General features: G+C 43.0%; 1 protein-coding gene across 3 annotated transcripts in view; it reads right to left on the bottom strand.

The window, feature by feature from the left end:
• GALNT10 (polypeptide N-acetylgalactosaminyltransferase 10) overlaps window positions 1–18,781 on the bottom strand; it is a 219,682-nt gene that overhangs the window by 35,032 nt on the left and 165,869 nt on the right. For all 3 annotated transcript variants that reach the window (XM_058544576.1, XM_058544571.1, XM_058544581.1), the window contains exons 5-6: window positions 6,969–7,154; window positions 2,810–2,993 (exon numbers count right to left, since the gene is read on the bottom strand). In XM_058544576.1, coding sequence (XP_058400559.1) covers window positions 2,810–2,993; window positions 6,969–7,154 — 370 coding nt within the window. The remainder of the gene's footprint in view (window positions 1–2,809; window positions 2,994–6,968; window positions 7,155–18,781) is intronic.

The following is an 18,781-nucleotide window of genomic DNA, read 5'->3' as shown; positions in this document are numbered from 1 at the left end:
TTTCAAGCATCTTTAGACCATGCTGTGCCTGCAGATTGCCCGCTTGCTGGGACGGTGGGAAAGTGGCAGAAAATGACCAGGATTTCTCTAGTGGCCTCTCCCCGTGGGTTTTGTCCAAGTACAATACAGAAGAGAGACTTCTGGAAGGAATCAGAGGGTACAAAGGATGGAGAGTCCCTCAGGAAGCATCTAGGCCAGTGACTCTCAACCTTGGCCACACATCAGCATCACCTGAGAGCTTTGAAAAACATCGATGCCTGGACCCCACCTCTGTTGGGGGATGATGGCCTGGGCGTTTGTTTTTGTTTTTTTAACACACCCCCCAGGTGATGCCAACGTGCAACCAGGGTTGAAAGCCACTGCTCTAGGGTGGGGCCAATCCCTTCAATATCTACATGAGGAGACTGAGGCCCAGAGGAAACTAGCTGGGCCTCTGCTACTAACTAACTGCATGGGCTGAACTTCCCCCTTCCTCGTCGTGCAGTGAGGGGGATGGAGGGGCCAAGACCCATCTTATGTACCTTTCAAATCGAGGGCCTACGAGTCAGCTTATGGCGAAGGTTAAAGCTATAAAGGGGGTTCTGGTTACCCTGAAAATTCCATTTTCTGGAGCAGTCCATTCCGACCTCAGTCTCTGCTACGTGTCATCCTGGGCAAGTCTCGTTTCCTCTCTGAACTGTAGGGTCCACGTTGGTCAAATGGGGAGAATTCCACTTTCACCCGAGGGCACTATCGTGAGGATCGGGCATGGTAACGTCAAATGGAATTCCTTTGCCAACTGAGGCTAGATGTTAGTTACTCCTGTTGTTAGCACTATTCTCCAAGAATTCAGGGCGACTGGGGATTGACTCTGAGGCATATGGGGGGGCTGACTGCATGATGTGGTCTTGGCTAAACCACATCTGTGGACTAGCAGGGGCTCTAATAGTAGTGTTTGACCCTGTTGAGGATACAGGAGGTGAGGAGAGGCACACAAATGTCTGACCTGCTGAAGGAGCACAGGGGCTCTGCTCATGCCCTCCACTTTCGGCTCATGCTCGGCCACGGCCACTGTCCATTTCCTCAGAGAAGCCCACCACTTCCTGCCTCTGAGCCTTCCCTGGGGCCCACAGCATTAGGGGCTCCCTTTGGGAACCCTGGGTATGCACTGTGTCCATGAAGATGGCTGAGCCGCCAACACAGCCCCCTTTCTCAGATGTGGAGGGTGAGGCACAGAGGAACTGTGGTTCACTGGGTTAAACTGTGGTCAGGCAGGTGTGGCAGACAGAATAATGCCCCCCTCTCCCAAAAAATCAATGTCCTAATTCCGGGCACCTGTGAATATGGCACCTTACACAGCAACAGGAACTTTGCAGGTGTGATTCAAGTTAAAGATCTTGAGATGGGAGATTATCCTGGTGCCCAATGTAATCACAAGGGTCCTTATAAGTGAAAGGAGGAGGCAGGAGGGTCAGAATCAGAGGAGATGTGATGATGGAAGCAGGAGACAGGGAGAGAGAGAGATGGGGGAGGGAGGAGGAGTGGTGGGGGAGAGGCATAGGGAGGGAGAGAGAGTGAGATGGGGAAGAGAGGGATAGGGAGGAAGAAAGGAAGAAGGAGGATGAGGATGGGGAGGGGAGGGAGAGGGAGACTTGAAGATGCTATGTTGCTGGTGTTGAAGACAGGGGAAGGGGCCATGAGCCAAAGAATGTGAGCAGCCTCTAGAAGCTGGAAAAGGCAAGAAAATGGATTCTCCCTTGGAGCATCCAGAAGGCACGCAGCCCTGCTGACACTGTGATTTTAGCCCAGTAAGACTCCTTTCAGACTTCTGACCTCCAGAACTTTAAGAGAATAAATGTGTGTTGGTTTAATAAGCCAGTAAGTTTATGGTAATTTATTACCACAGTAATAATTAGGAAACTAATCCAGCAGGAGAGCCCAGCCTTCGGCCTTGTATCCAAAGATCTTTTCCACCCCGCTGGCAGGAGAGCTAGAGTGGCTCACACGACAGCTGCGGGGATGGTGAGCCCACTGTGGAAGAACAGACCCTTTCCAGAGTCTGAGGCACCAGAGAGGGCCTAGCTCTCTCTCTGGCTTACCTGCTAGCTCACTGTGTACCCCAGGAGGCCCGCCCTGTCCTAGAGCCTCAGTCTCCTCATCTGCAAGGGGTTGGAGTCCACTACCTGAAGGCTCCCTCCAGCTTTCACATTCTAGGGTGCTATGAGTCCATCCACACCCCCCAAACTCCCACTGTGGGACAAGCTGTTATTTTCCTAATACTTCCAATGGGTGTAACAGAATGACGGGAAAATTGGCTCCAGAGGCAGACAGACCTGCACGTGCACCCAGCCTTTGCCACTTCACAGCTGTGTGACCTGCGCAAGTTGCTCAACCTCTTGGAGGCTTGGGGTCCCCATTTGGAAAACATGGACAATAATTTTTACTATATATGGTTGTTGGGGGTTAAAGAGGATCAGGGTGCAATGTGCTCAGCACTGTGCCTGGCACTTAGCAAGTGTTCAGTAAGTGGTGGTGGTGATGACAACTGGGTGCCAGGCTTGAGGGAGAGAGTGTGAATGACTCCATTAACCCCCGCTGGCAATCCTGGCAAACTGTGCAGAGGGGGGCAAGGAAGAGGTGACCAGCTTGGTGGTCCGTGAGCCCAGGGTCTGTGACAAGCTGGGAGGGGCTGTGCCTCTGGTTGGGGACATCTGCCCTGGACCCTCTGCACTGCACATTCGAAGCAGGTGGCGATCCCAAGGTCTGTGTGTGTGTTGGGGAGGGGTCACTGCATCAGCCACTGGGACCAGCTTGTGTCGCTCATACTTACTCAAATGGGTCGCTGGGGTCAGCTTTCTGCAGTTCAGGAGGGATCGGGATCCGCTTATAGTACATCTCCCAGTCAAAGGCACCCCGCATGGCATCCCCTGCCTGTGTCTCGTACCGAAAGTCGTCGTGGTCAATCACATCAATCATCGGGCACACAATGGTCTTGCGGTTCCGAGCGATGCGGTCTGAAGAAGCCAAGAGATGCCCATCAGGGAGGCAGGATGGGGAGCAGCTAGGTGCTGGACCCTGTTCTGCAGCTTACTCGCATTTTAAATGCATTCCCTGGGTGATTTCTCTGAACACTGGAGTGAAAATCACAGAGAGGAAGGAAGGGCACAGGCTTTAAGATGGACCAGGGCTCCCATCTCAGTCCTGCCACCCACAACAGGGCCCTGGGCCAGCTCCGTAAATAACATCTCCAAGCCCCAGCATTCTCCTCTATGAAATGAGGAGAAGAACAGACTCTGCCTTACAAGTTGTTATGAGGACTGGGTACAATAATGTTTGAAGGTGCTCAGCCCAGGTGCCTGTAACGATCAGCATCGTTACAGAAAGAGAGATTAATTTCCTTCTGGGAGGGCCCTGTTCTGGCCCTGCCAGCCTCCCCATTCCAAGTCCTGAACTTGACTCATGGCCCAAAGCAGCCAGGTACCCCAGCACTTGCCCTCACGGCAGACTGTCTGCCCCTGACCATTCCTTGGCACCTCCTGGCTGCAGTCAGTGAACAGATGGCCCTCCTTGTGAGAGGCAGCAGCTCACTTTTTCCAACAGTCAGAACTGCGGAAGTGGGAACGGACTGTCTCAGGAAGCTGTGAGTTCCTCACGACTGGAGGCATGCAAGCAGGGCCTGGCGGACCTCTGCCCTGCAGGAATGCCATAGGCTAGGTGATTCAGGACGGCAAATGGAGGCCTTGACCCATATGGCTTTACAGTCTCTATCAAGCCTGGGAGAAGCTGATTCTATAAAATTCACTCTCTGCCCAACCTACCAACCAGAACTTTAACCTTTGGTTTGCTCTGCCCTTCACTGTTCCTCCTGCAAGAAGCCCTGACTGCAGCCAGGGGGTGCCAGTGTTCGCGGCAGGTGATCTGCCACGAGGGGCAAGTGTGCTGTGCTGGGGAACCTGGCTGCTTGCGCTAGGGGTCAAGTTTAAGGCTTGGAATGGGGAGCCTGGTAGGGCCAGAGTGGGCTGGCAGTTGCTTAGGGCCCAAGCTTCATCAAGTTAGAGCACATTTTTCTTTCAGGAGAGAAAGCAGCATTTTTGTTTTTCTAAACTGTAAGACACGATCCATAGGTGGGTCAGGAAATCGATTGTGTGTGTGTGTGTGTGTGTGCGTGTGTGTCTGTAATGAACCACAAAAGAATACTGAATATCAGGGTGCATCCTAGGTGATAAGGGAGGGTAGTGTTTCAGGAAATGTGTTTCAGTCATACCGCATGGGTGTGCGTTTGCGTACTGGATTGAGATGTCCAATGTATTTCTAACTCTGGCACGTGGTCAAAAAGTTTGAGAATTGCTGCTTTTGGCAGTGTGTCCCCAAGTGTGGATCTGGGGCCACCAGTGCTAGATGCACTTGGAGTGTGTTTAACAACCCCCTCCTCCCCCCACCTCACTGGGGCCACCCCCTCCCCACGGCCCACTGCATCAGAATCTCTGGGGGTGGAGCTTGGATCTGCCTTGTGGACAGGCTCTCTGGGGATTCTTAATGAAGCTTCAGAACCTTCTTCAGGGAAAGATCTAGAGAAGGGGCCCCCTTCCTAATTATTCATGGCCTTGTGGGGGATTTACCTTCCAGGGAGGGTTTGGGTTGAGGGCACAGTGCTCTGCTGGCTGCTGGCTGATTGTGGGAGGTAGGAGGTCAAGGGTAGCATCAGAGAGGCAGCATTCCACCATGCTGTGCTCACTTGGGGACAGAAGGTCCAGGTTCAAATCCTGATTTTGTTACCTACTGGCAGTATAACTTTGGAAAAGGTTATCTGACACCTCTGAGTCTCGGCTTCCTTGCTGACAAAACAGAGGAAGACAGCACCTATCTCATGGTGTCTCTGTGAAGACCGAGTGGGACAATGGAGCCAAGAAGCTTAGCATGTGATCAGCACTCTATCAATGTTCTTTGTAACCAGAATTGCTGAAGAAAGCTCAGAAGCAGGAGTTGGAAGGCTGAGCATCTCCCTCACTCTCTTTGCCCCTCAGTTTTCTCACTGCAATATGTGGATAATAATGCCTAGCCTGCCTGCTTTACCATGCAACCATCAAATTCAAATGTGGATGTGGCCTAAAAAGCTAAGGGACTAGCAGAGTCACGATGATGATGAGGAAGAAAATGATGATCACCAGTGGCTTTCCTTTGGGGCGGCTGAATCCGTCTCATGCTCAGAAATGCCTACTCTCCAAAGAAGGCAGAGTGAACTCTGCATAGAGGTGTTAACGGCTGCAGAGACAAAAGCCATGAGGCGCTCTGTCAGCTGCTCATATTAGCAGAGACAGACTTTTAAACCTACACCACTGGTTCACATTTCTAATGGAAGAAGAAAAAAGAAAAAGAGGGGGAATGTTTCTTCCATGTATGTCTGCAGAGTATGAAAATTACCTTCACATATTTCCATAGAAACAGAGTTAAGAGCTATTTAGACTACAAGCTGAGCTTCATGCCCCACCACTTTATTCTCTTTACAAGTCGCTGAATGACCCAACAAATGGGCTGTTCCTTTAGGACTATAAATTAGATGATTTATGGTGAGGCTTTTTTCTTTTTTGTTCTCTTTCAGTAAAGAGAGGCAGATGCAGAAGATCTGTTGGTTTAATTAAATAAACAGTTTACCAGGAAATCTGAGTTATGTCTTTTTCCTAACTCAGTGGAATCCTGGACCCTTGGGGTCAGAAGCATATATAATCTAACACTAATGTTCCACGCTGATCTGTGTTAGAAAACAATTTGCTGGATTATCCCATTTAACTGTGTGAGTTTTGCTTTCTGTCCTCACCCCTGAATGGCGGCCTACCCAGGGCTCCTGTGGTCCCTGGACCAGCAGCACTGGGATCACCTGGGAGCTGGTTAGGAATGCAACTTCTCAGGCCCCATCCCGGACCTCCTGAATCAGAAACTCTGGGGTGGGGCCCAGCACTCTGTTTTAACAAGTCTTCCAGGTGATTCTGATGCACACTCCAGTTTGCCCTAAACTTCAATCCTCTTTGCTTCCTAAGTTTTCTGTTAGGGAGAGTGTACCTATCCATTTTTGAGGAGTTCACTTTTCTCTCTAGATTGATAACTCTTCCCCAGTCTGCCTCCACCCCTGTCCATCATCTGACTCCCAGTCTCAAGAGGACATTTCCCCTTCAGGGTCCACCTGTCACCACCAGCTCACTGCCTTCATCAAAGCTGAACTCTTTAGGATTCAGGCCTGATTCTTCAGCCTGCTATGAGACACCTCACTGCCCAGCTTCCAATCCTCATGCCTCCCTTCTGTCCACAAGGCTAGAGTGGACAACTCCTGCTTCATGCTGCCCTCTGTCTAAAGCCCTTCCCTGAGAGCTGTCAGAAACTCTTTCCTAAGAGGGAATGCATTTAGGGAGGCAGTCTGGAATCTTGAAACAGGATAACTTGGGAGCAAGAAAGATGGTGACTTTGACACTTATGGCCCAAGGGAACAAGTAAGTCACTCAGTATCTCTGAACCTCAGATTCTTCTATCATAAAAAGAGGATACTTTCGATTTGGCGTGGTTTTGTGAGGATTAGAGATAATGCTTACAACCTTCCTGGCTCAGAGCTGCAATGCAGTGAATGGTAACTATTCTACATTGATATGATGATGGTCCCCCACAATTTGGCTCTTAACAGTAGACAGCCTGGCTTGCTTTCCAAAAAAACTTGAAGTAATCTGGGGGAAGCAATCATGTCATTAGACACTAATGTGCTATATGACTTTGGGCAAGTCACTTCCCCTCTCTGAATCTCAGCTTCCTTCTCTGTAACATGAAGGTGTAAGACTGAATGGATTTTTAAGGTCTCTTTGAGCATTCCTGAACTTCTGATCTTCAATGGCACCTGGCATTGTGCTGGGTGCACCTCAAGCAGACAAGGGAACCCTTGCGGATGACTCCCTGCAGGCGGCTGGCTCATTCCAGGCTGCCCACCTCGCTCTGGGAGGCTCTCTTACCAAGCAAAGGGGGCAGCCAGTTGACATTGGCTTCACAGTGTGAGTCCAAGAATGTGATGACATCCCCAGTTGCTGCTGAGGCCCCCAACATCCGGGTCCTTATCAGCCCTTCCCGTTTCTTGGTTCGGAGAATCCTCACGCTGGGGAAAAGGGCCATGTAGTCTTCAAGTGGCTTCTTTAGGTGTTCTGTGTGGGAGACAGAAGAGGACATATGGACAGATGGGTAAGAACGGCTGCTTAGTAATCATTCTTGTGACCCCTTACATGTTCACTGCACTTTACAGTTTAGACACAGCTTTCCAGTACAGCGCCTCACTGGATCTTTCAGATAGGGCCAAGAGGGGCAGGGATCACCACCTGTGTGCTACAAATGGAAAAACTGAAGCTCACAGAGGTCCAGTGACAGTGCCAGACCTGGAACACAGAGAGATCTTCTGTATGAGGCTGCGGGCAGCTGTGGTTTATGCCTGGCTAGGACTCATTCCCTCATTTTTTGGCAACAATACTCTGATTTTTATTTGGGAAATGGCCCTTCTCCTTCTCAGTCCATCAGACTTGGGTGGGGCTGGCCCCATCCCCTGCTTCCAATGGGGAGGGCTGACCAATCAGGGCATTCCATTCCCTTGGCCACAGTGACTGGTTCAGGGATGGTCATGTGACCTGAGTTGGCTCAAATAATGAATCCTGAGAATTTTGTTCAGAATTGTTGAAAAATGAGACCCGTTTATTTTGCTAGAGTTCTAAGATGGTTGGCCATAAATAAGTCTGAAGTTGCTGGTGACATCTTTGGCAAAATGAGATGGTGAGAGGTGGGGGGGGGATCTGCTGAGACTGAAGTCAACCTGTAAAAAGAGGGTCCAGAGATGGAGAGAGATATTATCCTCATGACATTTTGCTTCCCCAGATCCCCCTGTGCCTGAAGCAGATAGACTCCTAGATGTTCTTATTACACATCACAACAAATTACTCTTTTCGCTTATTCTAATGGGGGTTGTGTTCCCACCCCATGCCTGGAAAGGTTGTTCTGAATAAATCTCAAAGGCAACCTCTTTCTACTAACGATGGTGGCCTTAATGCTGGTGTCTCTTGATTTTAACCAGGATTAGGGCCCTCTATGAGAATTCTAGTATGGCTACAAAAAACTATGATGAAATATTGAATGCTTTTCTCCTATAATCAGGAGAAAGGCTGTACGCTCTCTTACCACTTCCATTCAATACAGTACTAGAATTCCTAGACAGTGCAATTGGTAATACAAAAAAATAAAAGGTATAAAGATTGGAAAGATAAAGGTAACAGTGTCTTTAATTGCAGATGACATGATTGTTTACAGAGAAAATCCTAAGAAAGCTACAAAGAAACTAGACTAACAAGTAAACTTAGCATGATTTCAGGATACCAAGTCAACGTTTAAAAATCAACTATATTTCTGTATACCAGCAAATAAAAAAGCATCTGGAAAATGCAATTAAAAATGGTAAAAATACCCGTTACAGTTTAACAAAAGAAGTGTAAGATGTATACATTAAAAACTACTATCAAACACTGTTGAAAGATATTAAAGGGCCGGCTCCGTGGCTTAGCGGTTAAGTGCGTGCGCTCCGCTACTGGCGGCCCGGGTTCGGATCCCAGGCGCGCACCGACGCACCGCTTGTCCGGCCATGCTGAGGCCGCGTCACACATACAGCAACTAAAAGGATGTGCAACTATGACATACAACTATCTACTGGGGCTTTGGGGAGACAAAGGGAAAAAAAGGAGGAGGATTGGCAATAGATGTTAGCTCAGGGCCGGTCTCCCTCAGCAAAAAGAGGAGGATTAGCATGGATGTTAGCAGGGCTGATCTTCCTCACAAAAAAAAAAAAAGAAAGAAAAGAAAAGAAAGATATTAAAGACCAAAAAACATGGAAAAATTGTTCATGGATCAGATGACTTAGTATTAAGATGGCAATACCTCCTATATTGATCTACAGATTCAGCGTGATCAAACTCACAGCAGACTTTTTTGCAGAAATTGACAACTGATAAGCTGATCCTAAAATTTATGGAAATGTAAGGGATCAAGAATAGTTACAAAAATAGTTTAGAATAGTTAAATTAATTAACTAGAATAGTTAAAAAAATCTTTTGATTACTTATACATGAAAGTTCATGGCAACACTATTCACAATAGCCAAATGGTGGAAATCACCCAAATTTCCATCATCTCATGAATGGATAAACAAATATGGAATATATCCATACAATAGAATATTACTCAGGCATAAAAAAGAATGACGTACTGATATATGCTACAATGAACCTTGAAAACATTATACTAAGTAAAAGAAGCCAGACAGAAAAGGTCACATATTATATCATTCCATTTATATGAATTTTCAGAATAGGTAAATCCATAGAGACAGAAAGCAGATTAGTGATTACCAGGGACTGGGGTGGAGGGGACTGGGAAGTGACTACTTAATGGGTATGGAGTGTCCTTTTGGGGTAATAAAAATATTTTGGAACTAGATAGAGATGATGTTTGCACAACATTATGAATGTACTAAATGCCAACGAATTATATATACTTTAACATGATATTGTACACTTTTTTTTTTTTTTTTTTTGTGAGGAGATCAGCCCTGTGCTAACATCTGCCAATCCTCCTCTTTTCTGGCTGAGGAAGACTGGCCCTGGGCTAACATCCGTGCCCATCTTCCTCCACTTTATATGGGATGCTGCCACAGCATGGCTTGCCAAGTGGTGCATTGGTGCGTGCTGGGATCCGAACCGGGGAATCCCGGCCACCGCACCGGAACGCGTGCACTTAACCGCTTACGCCACCGGGCCAGCCCCTGATATTGTACACTTTAACACGGTTAATTTTATGTTATGTGAATTTTACCTCAATAAAAAAATGGGTAAAGGATATGAATAGGCTCTTCTCCAAAGAAGATATACAAATGGCCAATAAACACATGAAAAGATGCTGAACATCATTAGTCATCAGGGAAATGCAAATCAAAACCACAATGAGATACTACTTCACATCCACTAAGATGGCTATAATGAAAAAGTCAGATAATAACAAGTGTTGGCAAGGATATTGAGAAATAAGAATCCTCATATATTATTGGTGGAAATGTAAAATGTTGCAGCCACTTTGGAAAACAGTCTTGCAGTTCCTCAAATAGTTAAACATGGTAACCATATAATCCAGCAATTCCACTCCTAGGTATACACCTAAGAGAAATGAAAATATATGTTCAGGCAAAAATTTGCACACTAATGTTCATAGCAGCAATATTCATAAAAGCCCCAAACTGAAAACCACCCAAATGTCCATCAACTGATGAATGCATAAACAAAATGTAGTATATCTATGCAATGGAATACTATTCAGCAATAAAAAAGGAATGAGCTATTGCAATGATGAGCCTTAAAAATAGTATGCTGGTTAAAGAAGTAAGACATATACGACTAAGGTATTATATGATTCTATTTATATGAAATTTCTAGAAAGGTAAAACTACAGAGACAGAAAGAAAATCAGTGGTTGCCTGGAGCTGGCTTGGGAGTGGGGAGAGACTGCAAACAGGCAAAAAGGAACTTTTTGGAGTGCTGGAAATACTCTAAAACTGGATTCTGGTAATAGTTTCACAACTATATAAATCTACATAAAAACACATTGAACTGCAGACTTACAACGAGTGATTTTTATGGTATGTAAATTACACCTCAATAAGGCTATTAAATTCTAAAAAAAAAATCAATTGTACATATTTCTATACACTGGCAAAGAACAATTGGAAAGTACAATAAAAACAGCATTTATAATAGCCTCATATAGATAAAGACCCAAATAAATGGAGAAATAAATCATATGTATAGATTGGAAGACTCTATATTGTTGAGTCAATTCTCCTCAAATTGATCTACAGAGTCAATGCAATCCCAATAAAATCAAGGCAGACTTTTGAAATTGACAATTTGGTTCTAATATTTATATAGGAATGCAAAGGACCTAGAATAGTCAAAACAATCTTGAAAGAGAACAAAGTTGGAGGACTCATACTGATTTCAAAGCTTATTATTAAGCTAAAATAATACTGGCACAGAATAAATACAAAGGGAGAGTGATGTCAGCATCATGGTGGAGTGAGTTGTTCCCTTTGTCTCTCTCCTCTAAGTTACAACTAAATGGACATTCATTAACCAGCAGAGGATTCCTTGCACAGCACAACATAATGTCTGAGAGATTCACGCAGCCATGCATCTGAAGGTGGGTGGACTGGATCCCTGGGAGGCAGTGGAACTAGGTGAGCAGCGCCCACCCTTCACCCTGCTCCAGTGGCAGCGATCTAGTTGCAGGTCCTTATACAGCGGCTGGCGCGACTGTAAGAGGAGACGGGGGCAGCCCAGCCTGTGCACAAAGGCTTTCAGAGTGGTAGCCTGGCCTGTGAGACCGCCTACCATGCCGTAGCAGCCCTGCACATGGGAATGCTCCCCAATGAGTGGTGCAGCTCAGCCCCTGCGAAAGAACCCCCACCAAGTGCAGCAGCTCAGCCAAACTGCCTGCAAGTGCAGAGCTGGCCTGCACGTGAAAGAAAGGGCCCTTCCCCTCCCACCTGCCGAGTACAGTGGCCCCACATGAGAGCAAACTGCCAGCAGAGCACAGAGGGCCTGCCTGCATGTGAGTGAATGACCTGCCAAGCAGCTGCAGCTGTCGTGCAAATGCAGAGAAGTCCTACTGGCACAACTTCCAGCTGATGGGGCATGATCAGAAAACACAGCTCCTGCCAGTGGTGGCAGGTGGAATCTGTGACCTGATGCTACCACAAATGTGCTGGCAAAGGATCACTTCATTAAACACCATGAAGAACTACAGTAACACTTCAGAGCAGAAGGAAAATGACAAGTCTCCAGAAACCAATCCTGAAGTCACAGAAATTTAAAATCTAAATGATGGAGAATTCAAAGTAGTTATGATAAAGAAACTCAACAAGTTACAAGAAAACTCAGAAAGACAGTTCAATGAGCTCAGGAATAAAATTAATGAGCAGAAGGAAGACTTCACCAGAGAGATTGAAACTATTAAAAAAAACCCAGAAATTCTGGATAAGAAGAACACAATTAATGACATAAAAAATAATCTAGAATCCATAAAAAATAGAGCTGACATTATGGAGGACTGAATTACTGATTTTGAGGATAGAAATATAGAAATGCTTCAGGTGGAGGAGGAGAGAGAATTAAGAATTAAAAAAAATGAAGAAATTCTTTGAGAAATATCCAACTCAATTAGGAAAAGCAACAAAAGGATTATAGGTATTCCAGAGGCAGAGGAGAGGGAGAAAGGAGCAGAAAGCTTGTTCAAAGAAATAATAGCTGGGAACTTCCCAAACCTGGGGAATGAACTGGACTTACAAGTACATGAAGCCAATAGAACTCCGAATTATATCAATGCAAAAAGACCCTCTCCAAGACATACACTACTAAAACTGGCAAAAGTCAATGACAAAAAAAAAATATTAAGGGCAGCAAGGCAGGAGAAAATAACCTAAAGGAACCCTTAAAAGGCTTTCAGTGGATTTCTCAGCAGAAACCTTATGGGCTAGGAGAAATTGGAATGATATATTCAAAATACTGAAAGACAAAACTTTCAGCCAAGAATACTCTATCCAGTGAAACTATCATTCAGATACGATGGAGAAATAAAAGCTTTCCCAGATAAACAAAAGCTGAGGGGCCGGCCTGGTGGTGTGGTGATTAAGTTCGCACATTCTGCTTCAGCAGCCTGGGGTTCGCAGGGGAACCCCGGGTGCGGACCGGTGCACTGCTTGTCAAGCCATGCTGTGGCGGCATCCCATATAAAGTAGAGGAAGATGGACATGGAAGTTAGCCCAGGGCCAATCTTCCTCAGCAAAAAGAGGAGGATTGGCAACAGATATTAGCTCAGAGCCAATCTTCCTCACAAAAACACAAACAAAAAAATAAAAAACCAAAAACTGAGGGAGTTACTTGCCACTAGGCCTGCCTTTCAAGAAATGATGAAAGGAACCCTCCTACCTGTAACAAAAAAGGCAAAGGTTTACAAAACCTTGAGCAAGGAGATAAACAAACAGATAGAACCAGAAAATGGCAGCTCTATATCAGAATAGGTTAGTAAACACTTAATTATAACATAAAGACACAGGGAAGGAAAACATCAAAATTAAATATAAACACTTCAATTTAGTCACAAACTCACAACACAGAAAAGAACAATTTGTGACAACAAAAACTCAGAAGGGGAAGAGGAAAGGGATGGAACCTGCTTAGGCTAACGGAGATAAGAGGCTATCAGAAAATGGACTATCTCATCTACAAGATCTTTTATACAAACCCCATGGTAACCACTAAATGAAAAATCAGAGCAGAGCCACAAATCATAAATAAAGAGAAAACTGAGAAAATCATCACAGAAAACCACCAAACTGAAATGGCAGTCAGAAATACAAGGGAAAAGAAACAATGGAAATATAAAACAACTGCAAAACAAGAGATAAAATGGCACTATTAAGCCCTTATATATCAATAATCACTCTAAATGTAAATGGATTGAATTCTTCAATCAAATACACAGAGTGGCTGGACGGATTAAAAAACAAGACCCAACAATATGCTGCCTCCAGGAAATACATCTTAGCTCTAAAGACAAACGTAGGCTCAGAGTGAAAGGATGGAAGATGATACTCGAAGCAAATGGCAAACAAAAGAAAGCAGATGTTGCCATACTTATATTAGACAAAGCAGACTTCAAGATAAAAAAGATAATGAGAGACAAAGAGGGGCAGTATATAATAATAAAAGGGACATTTCACCAAGAGGACACAACATTTATGAATATATATGCACCTAACACAGGAACACCGAAGTATATAAAGCAACTATTAACAGACCTAAAGGGAGAAATTGACAGCAACACGATAATAGTAGGGGACCACAACACCCCACTTACATCAATGGATAGATCATCCAGACAGAAAGTCAATAAGGAAACAGTAGCCTTAAATGAAATACTAGACCAGATGGACTTAATATATATATATAACATTCCACCCCAAAACAGCAGACTACGTATTCTTCTCAAGTGCACATGGAACATTCTCAAAGACAGACCATATGTTGGGAAACAAAGCAAGCCACAATAAATTTAAGAAGACTGAAATCATATCAAGCATCTTTTCCAACCACAATGCTGTGAAACTAGAAATCAGTTACAAGAAAAAGGCTGGGAAAGTCACAAATATGTGGAGACTAAACAACATGCTACTGAACAACCATTAGATCAACGGAGAAATCAAAGGAGAAATCAAAAAATACCTGGAGACAAATGCACAACATACCAACTCTTATGGGATGCAGCAAAAGAGGTGCTAAGAGAGAAATTTATAGCAATACAGGCCTACCTCAACAAAGAAGAAAAATCCCAAATAAGTTATCTTAAACAACACCTAACAGAACTAGAAAAACAAGAACAAACAAAACCCAAAGTCAGCAGAAGCAGGGAAATAATAAAAATTAGTGCAGAAATAAATGAAATAGAGACTAAAAAAACAATAGAAAGGATCAATGAAACTAAGAGCTGCTTCTTTGAGAAGACAAACAAAACTGACAAACCCTTAGCCAGACTCACAAAGAAAAAAAGAGAGGAGGCTCAAATAAATAAAAGTAAAAATGAAAGAGGAGAAATTACAACAAACACCTCAGAAATATAAAGGATTAAGAGAAGACTATGAAAACCTATATGCCAACAAACTGGGTAACCTAGAAGAAATGGATAAATTCTTAGACTCCTAAATACAACCTCCTAAAATGGAATCAAGAAGAAATGGAGAACGTGAATAGACCAATCACAAGTAAAGAGATTGAAACCTCCCAAAAAACAAAAGTCCAGGACCAGATGGCTTCTCTGGAGAATTCTACCACACATTCAAAGAAGATTTAATACCTATCCTTTTCAAACTATTCCCCAAAATTGAAGAAGATGGAACGCTTCCTAACTCATTCTATGAGGCCAACATTATCCTGATACCAAAACCAGACAAGGACAACACAAAGAAGGAAAATTACAGGCCAATATTGCTGATGAACATAGATGCAAAAATCCTCAACAAAATATTGGCAAATCAAATACAGCAATACATTAAAAGGATCATACACCACGATCAATTGGGATTTATTCCAGGGACACAGGGATGGTTCAACATCTGCAAATCAATCAATGTGATACACCACATTAACAAAATGAGGAATAAAAATCACATGATCATCTCAACAGCTGCAGAGAAAGCATTTGACAAGATCCAACATCCATTTATGATAAAAACTCTCAATCAAATGGGTATAGAAGGAAGTACGCCAACATAATAAAGGCCATATATGACAAACCCACAGCCAATATCATACTTAATGGCGAAAAACTGAAAGCTATCCCTGTGAGAACAGGAACAAGACAAGGGTGCCCACTCTTGCCACTCCTATTCAACATAGTACTGGAGGTTTTGGCCAGAGCAATTAGGCAAGAAAAAGAAATAAAAGGTATCCAAATAGGAAAGAAAGAAGTAAAACTCCTGCTGTTTGCGGATGACATTATTCTATATATACAAAACCCTAAAGAATCCACCATAAAGCTACTAGAAGTAGCTACAACTATAGCAAAGTTGCAGGGTACAAATTCAACTTAAAAAATCAGCTGCATTTCTATACACTAATAATGAACTAGCAGAAAGAGAAGTCAAGAATACAATCCCATTTACAATAGCAACAAAAGGAATAAAATATCTAGGAATAAATTTAACTAAGGAGGTGAAAGACCTATACACTGAAAACTATAAGACATTATTGAAAGAAATCGAAGACAACATAAAGAAATGGAAAGATAGTCCACGCTCATGGATTGGAAGAATAAACACAGTTAAAATGTACATATTACCTAAAGCAATCGATAGATTCAATGCAATCCCAATGACATTCTCCACAGAAATAGAATAAAGAATCCTAAAATTCATATGAAACAACAAAAGACCCTGAATAGCCACAGCAATCCTGAGAATAAAGAACAAAGCTGGAGGCATCACAGTCCCTGACTTCAAAATATACTACAAAGCTATAGTAATCAAAACAGCATGGTACTGGCACGAAAACAGACACACAGATCAATGGAACAGAACTGAATGCCCAGAAATAAAACCATACATCTATGTACAGCTAATCTTCAACAAAGGAGCCAAGAATATACAATGGAGAAAGGAAAGTCTCTTCAATAAATGGTGCTGGTAAAACTGGACAGACACGTGCAAACAATAAATGATGCTGGGAAAACTGGACAGCCACATGCAAACAATAAATGGTGCTGGGAAAACTGGACAGCCACATGCAAAAGAATGAAAGTAGACCGTTATCTTACACCATACATAAAAACTAACTCAAAATGGATTAAAGACTTGAACGTAAGACCTGAAACCATAAAACTCCCAGAAGAAACTATAGGCAGTACACTCTGACATCGGTCTTAGCAGCATCTTTTCTAATACCATATCTACTCAGGCAAGGGAAACAAAAGAAAAAATAAACAAATGGGACTACATTAGACTAAAAAGCTTCGGCAAGGCAAAGGAAACCATGAACAAAATGAAAAGACAACCCATCAACTGAGAGAAAACATTTGCAAATCATATATCCAGCAAGGTGTTAATCTCCATAATATATAAAGAACTCACACAACTGAACAACAAAAAAACAAACAACCCGGTCAAAAAATGGGCAGAGGAAATGAACAGACACGTCTCCAAAGAAGATATACAGATGACCAATAGGCACATGAAAAGATGTTCAACATCACTAATTATTAGGGAAATGCAAATCAAAACTACAATGAGATATCACCTCACACTTGTCAGAATGGCTATAATTAACAAGACGAGAAATAATAAGTGTTGGAGAGGATGTGGAGAAAAGGGAACCCTCATACACTGCTGGTGGGAATGCAAACTGGTGCAGCCACTATGGAAAACAGTATGGAGATTCCTCAAAAAATTAAGAATAAAACTACCATATGATCCAGCTATCCCACTACTGGGTATTTATCCAAAGAACTTGAAAACACAAATGCCTAAAGATATATGCAACCCTATGTTCATTGCAGCATTATTCACAATAGCCAAGATGTAGAAGCAACCCAAGCGCCCATCAACTGATGAATGGATAAAGAAGATATTGTATATATATACAATGGAATACTACTCAGCCATAAAAAAAGACAAAATTGTCCCATTTGCAACAACATGGATAGACCCTGAGGGTATTATGTTAAGAGAAATAAGCCAGACAGAGAAAGATAAACACTGTATGATTTCACTCATATGTGGAAGATAAATGAACACATGGATAAAGAGAACAGATTAGTGGTTACCAGAGGGGAAGGGGGTGGGGGGAGAGCAAAAGGGGTAAAGGGGCACATATGTATGGTGATGGATAAAAACTACACTATTAGTGGTGGGCACGATGCAGTCTATACAGAAACTGATATATAATAATGTACACCTCAAATTACACAATGTTATAAACCAATATGACCTCAATAAATAAATAAATAAATAAAAGGGTCACTAGAACAGAACAGAGAGGTCAGAAGTAGACCCACATATACATTGTTGTCTGATTTTTGACAAAGGCACCAAAGCAATTCAATGAGGAAATAAAAGAATTTTCAACGTGTGCTAGCACAACTGGGTAAACATATGAAAAAAGATGAACATCAACCCCCACCTTATATCATACACAAAAAATAATTTTAGATGGATCACAGACTTAAACATAAAGGCTAAAGCTATAAAACTTCTTGAAGAAAACATAGGAGAATATCTTCAGGAGCCTGGGGTAGGAAAAGATTTCTTAGGACATAAAAAGCACTAATCCATAAAAGAAAAAATTGATAAACTGGACTTGATTAGAATTAAGAACTTGCTCTTTAAAAACCTGCTCGTTAAAAGAAACCAGTAAGAAAACGACAAGGCAGGCAATAGTCTGGGAGAAAATACTCACAATATATGTATCTGACAAAGGACTGTATCCGGAATATACAAAGAATTCCGAGCAAGTCAATAATATAAAGATAACCAATTTTAAAAATGGGCAAAGAACTTGAAAATACATTTCACTAAGAACTGATAGACAAATGGCCAATAAGCATATGAAAAGGTGTTATGCAAATTAAAAGCATGAGATACCATTCAATTAGAAACAGGAACAATATCAGGTATTGGAGAAGAGGTGAGCAATTGGAACACTTATTGATAGAAGGAATATAAAATGGTACAACCACTTTGAAAAGCTGTTTGATTGCTTCTTATAGAGGTAAACCTGGAACTATTCTACGCCCAGGAATTCCACTCCTAGGTATTTACTCCAGAGAAATAAAAACATATACCCACAGAAAGAACGAAAATGTTTCATAGTAGATTTATTCCTAATAACCCCAAACTAGAAACAACCTAAATGTCCATCAACAGGTGAATCGATAAACAGATTGTGGTAGAGTTGCACAATAGATTGCTACTCAGCAATAAAATGAACAACTACTGAGACATCCAACCACATGGATGAATTTCAAAATTATTATGTTGAACCAAAGAAGCCAGACACAAAAAAGAATATAGTGTATGATTCATTCGAAGTTCATCAACAGCCAAAATAACCTACGAAGACAGAATTAAGAACAGTGTTTGTCCTTGGGGTGTGTGGTGTGGGGACTGACTGGAAGGGAGCACGAGGGAACTTTCCAGGGT

This window comes from Diceros bicornis, chromosome 1 (assembly GCF_020826845.1).
Source record: "Diceros bicornis minor isolate mBicDic1 chromosome 1, mDicBic1.mat.cur, whole genome shotgun sequence".
Classification (NCBI taxonomy): Eukaryota; Metazoa; Chordata; class Mammalia; order Perissodactyla; family Rhinocerotidae; genus Diceros; species Diceros bicornis.
The sequence above is the reverse complement of the archived record's forward strand: the minus strand, read 5'-3'. Positions and strand labels throughout refer to the sequence as shown.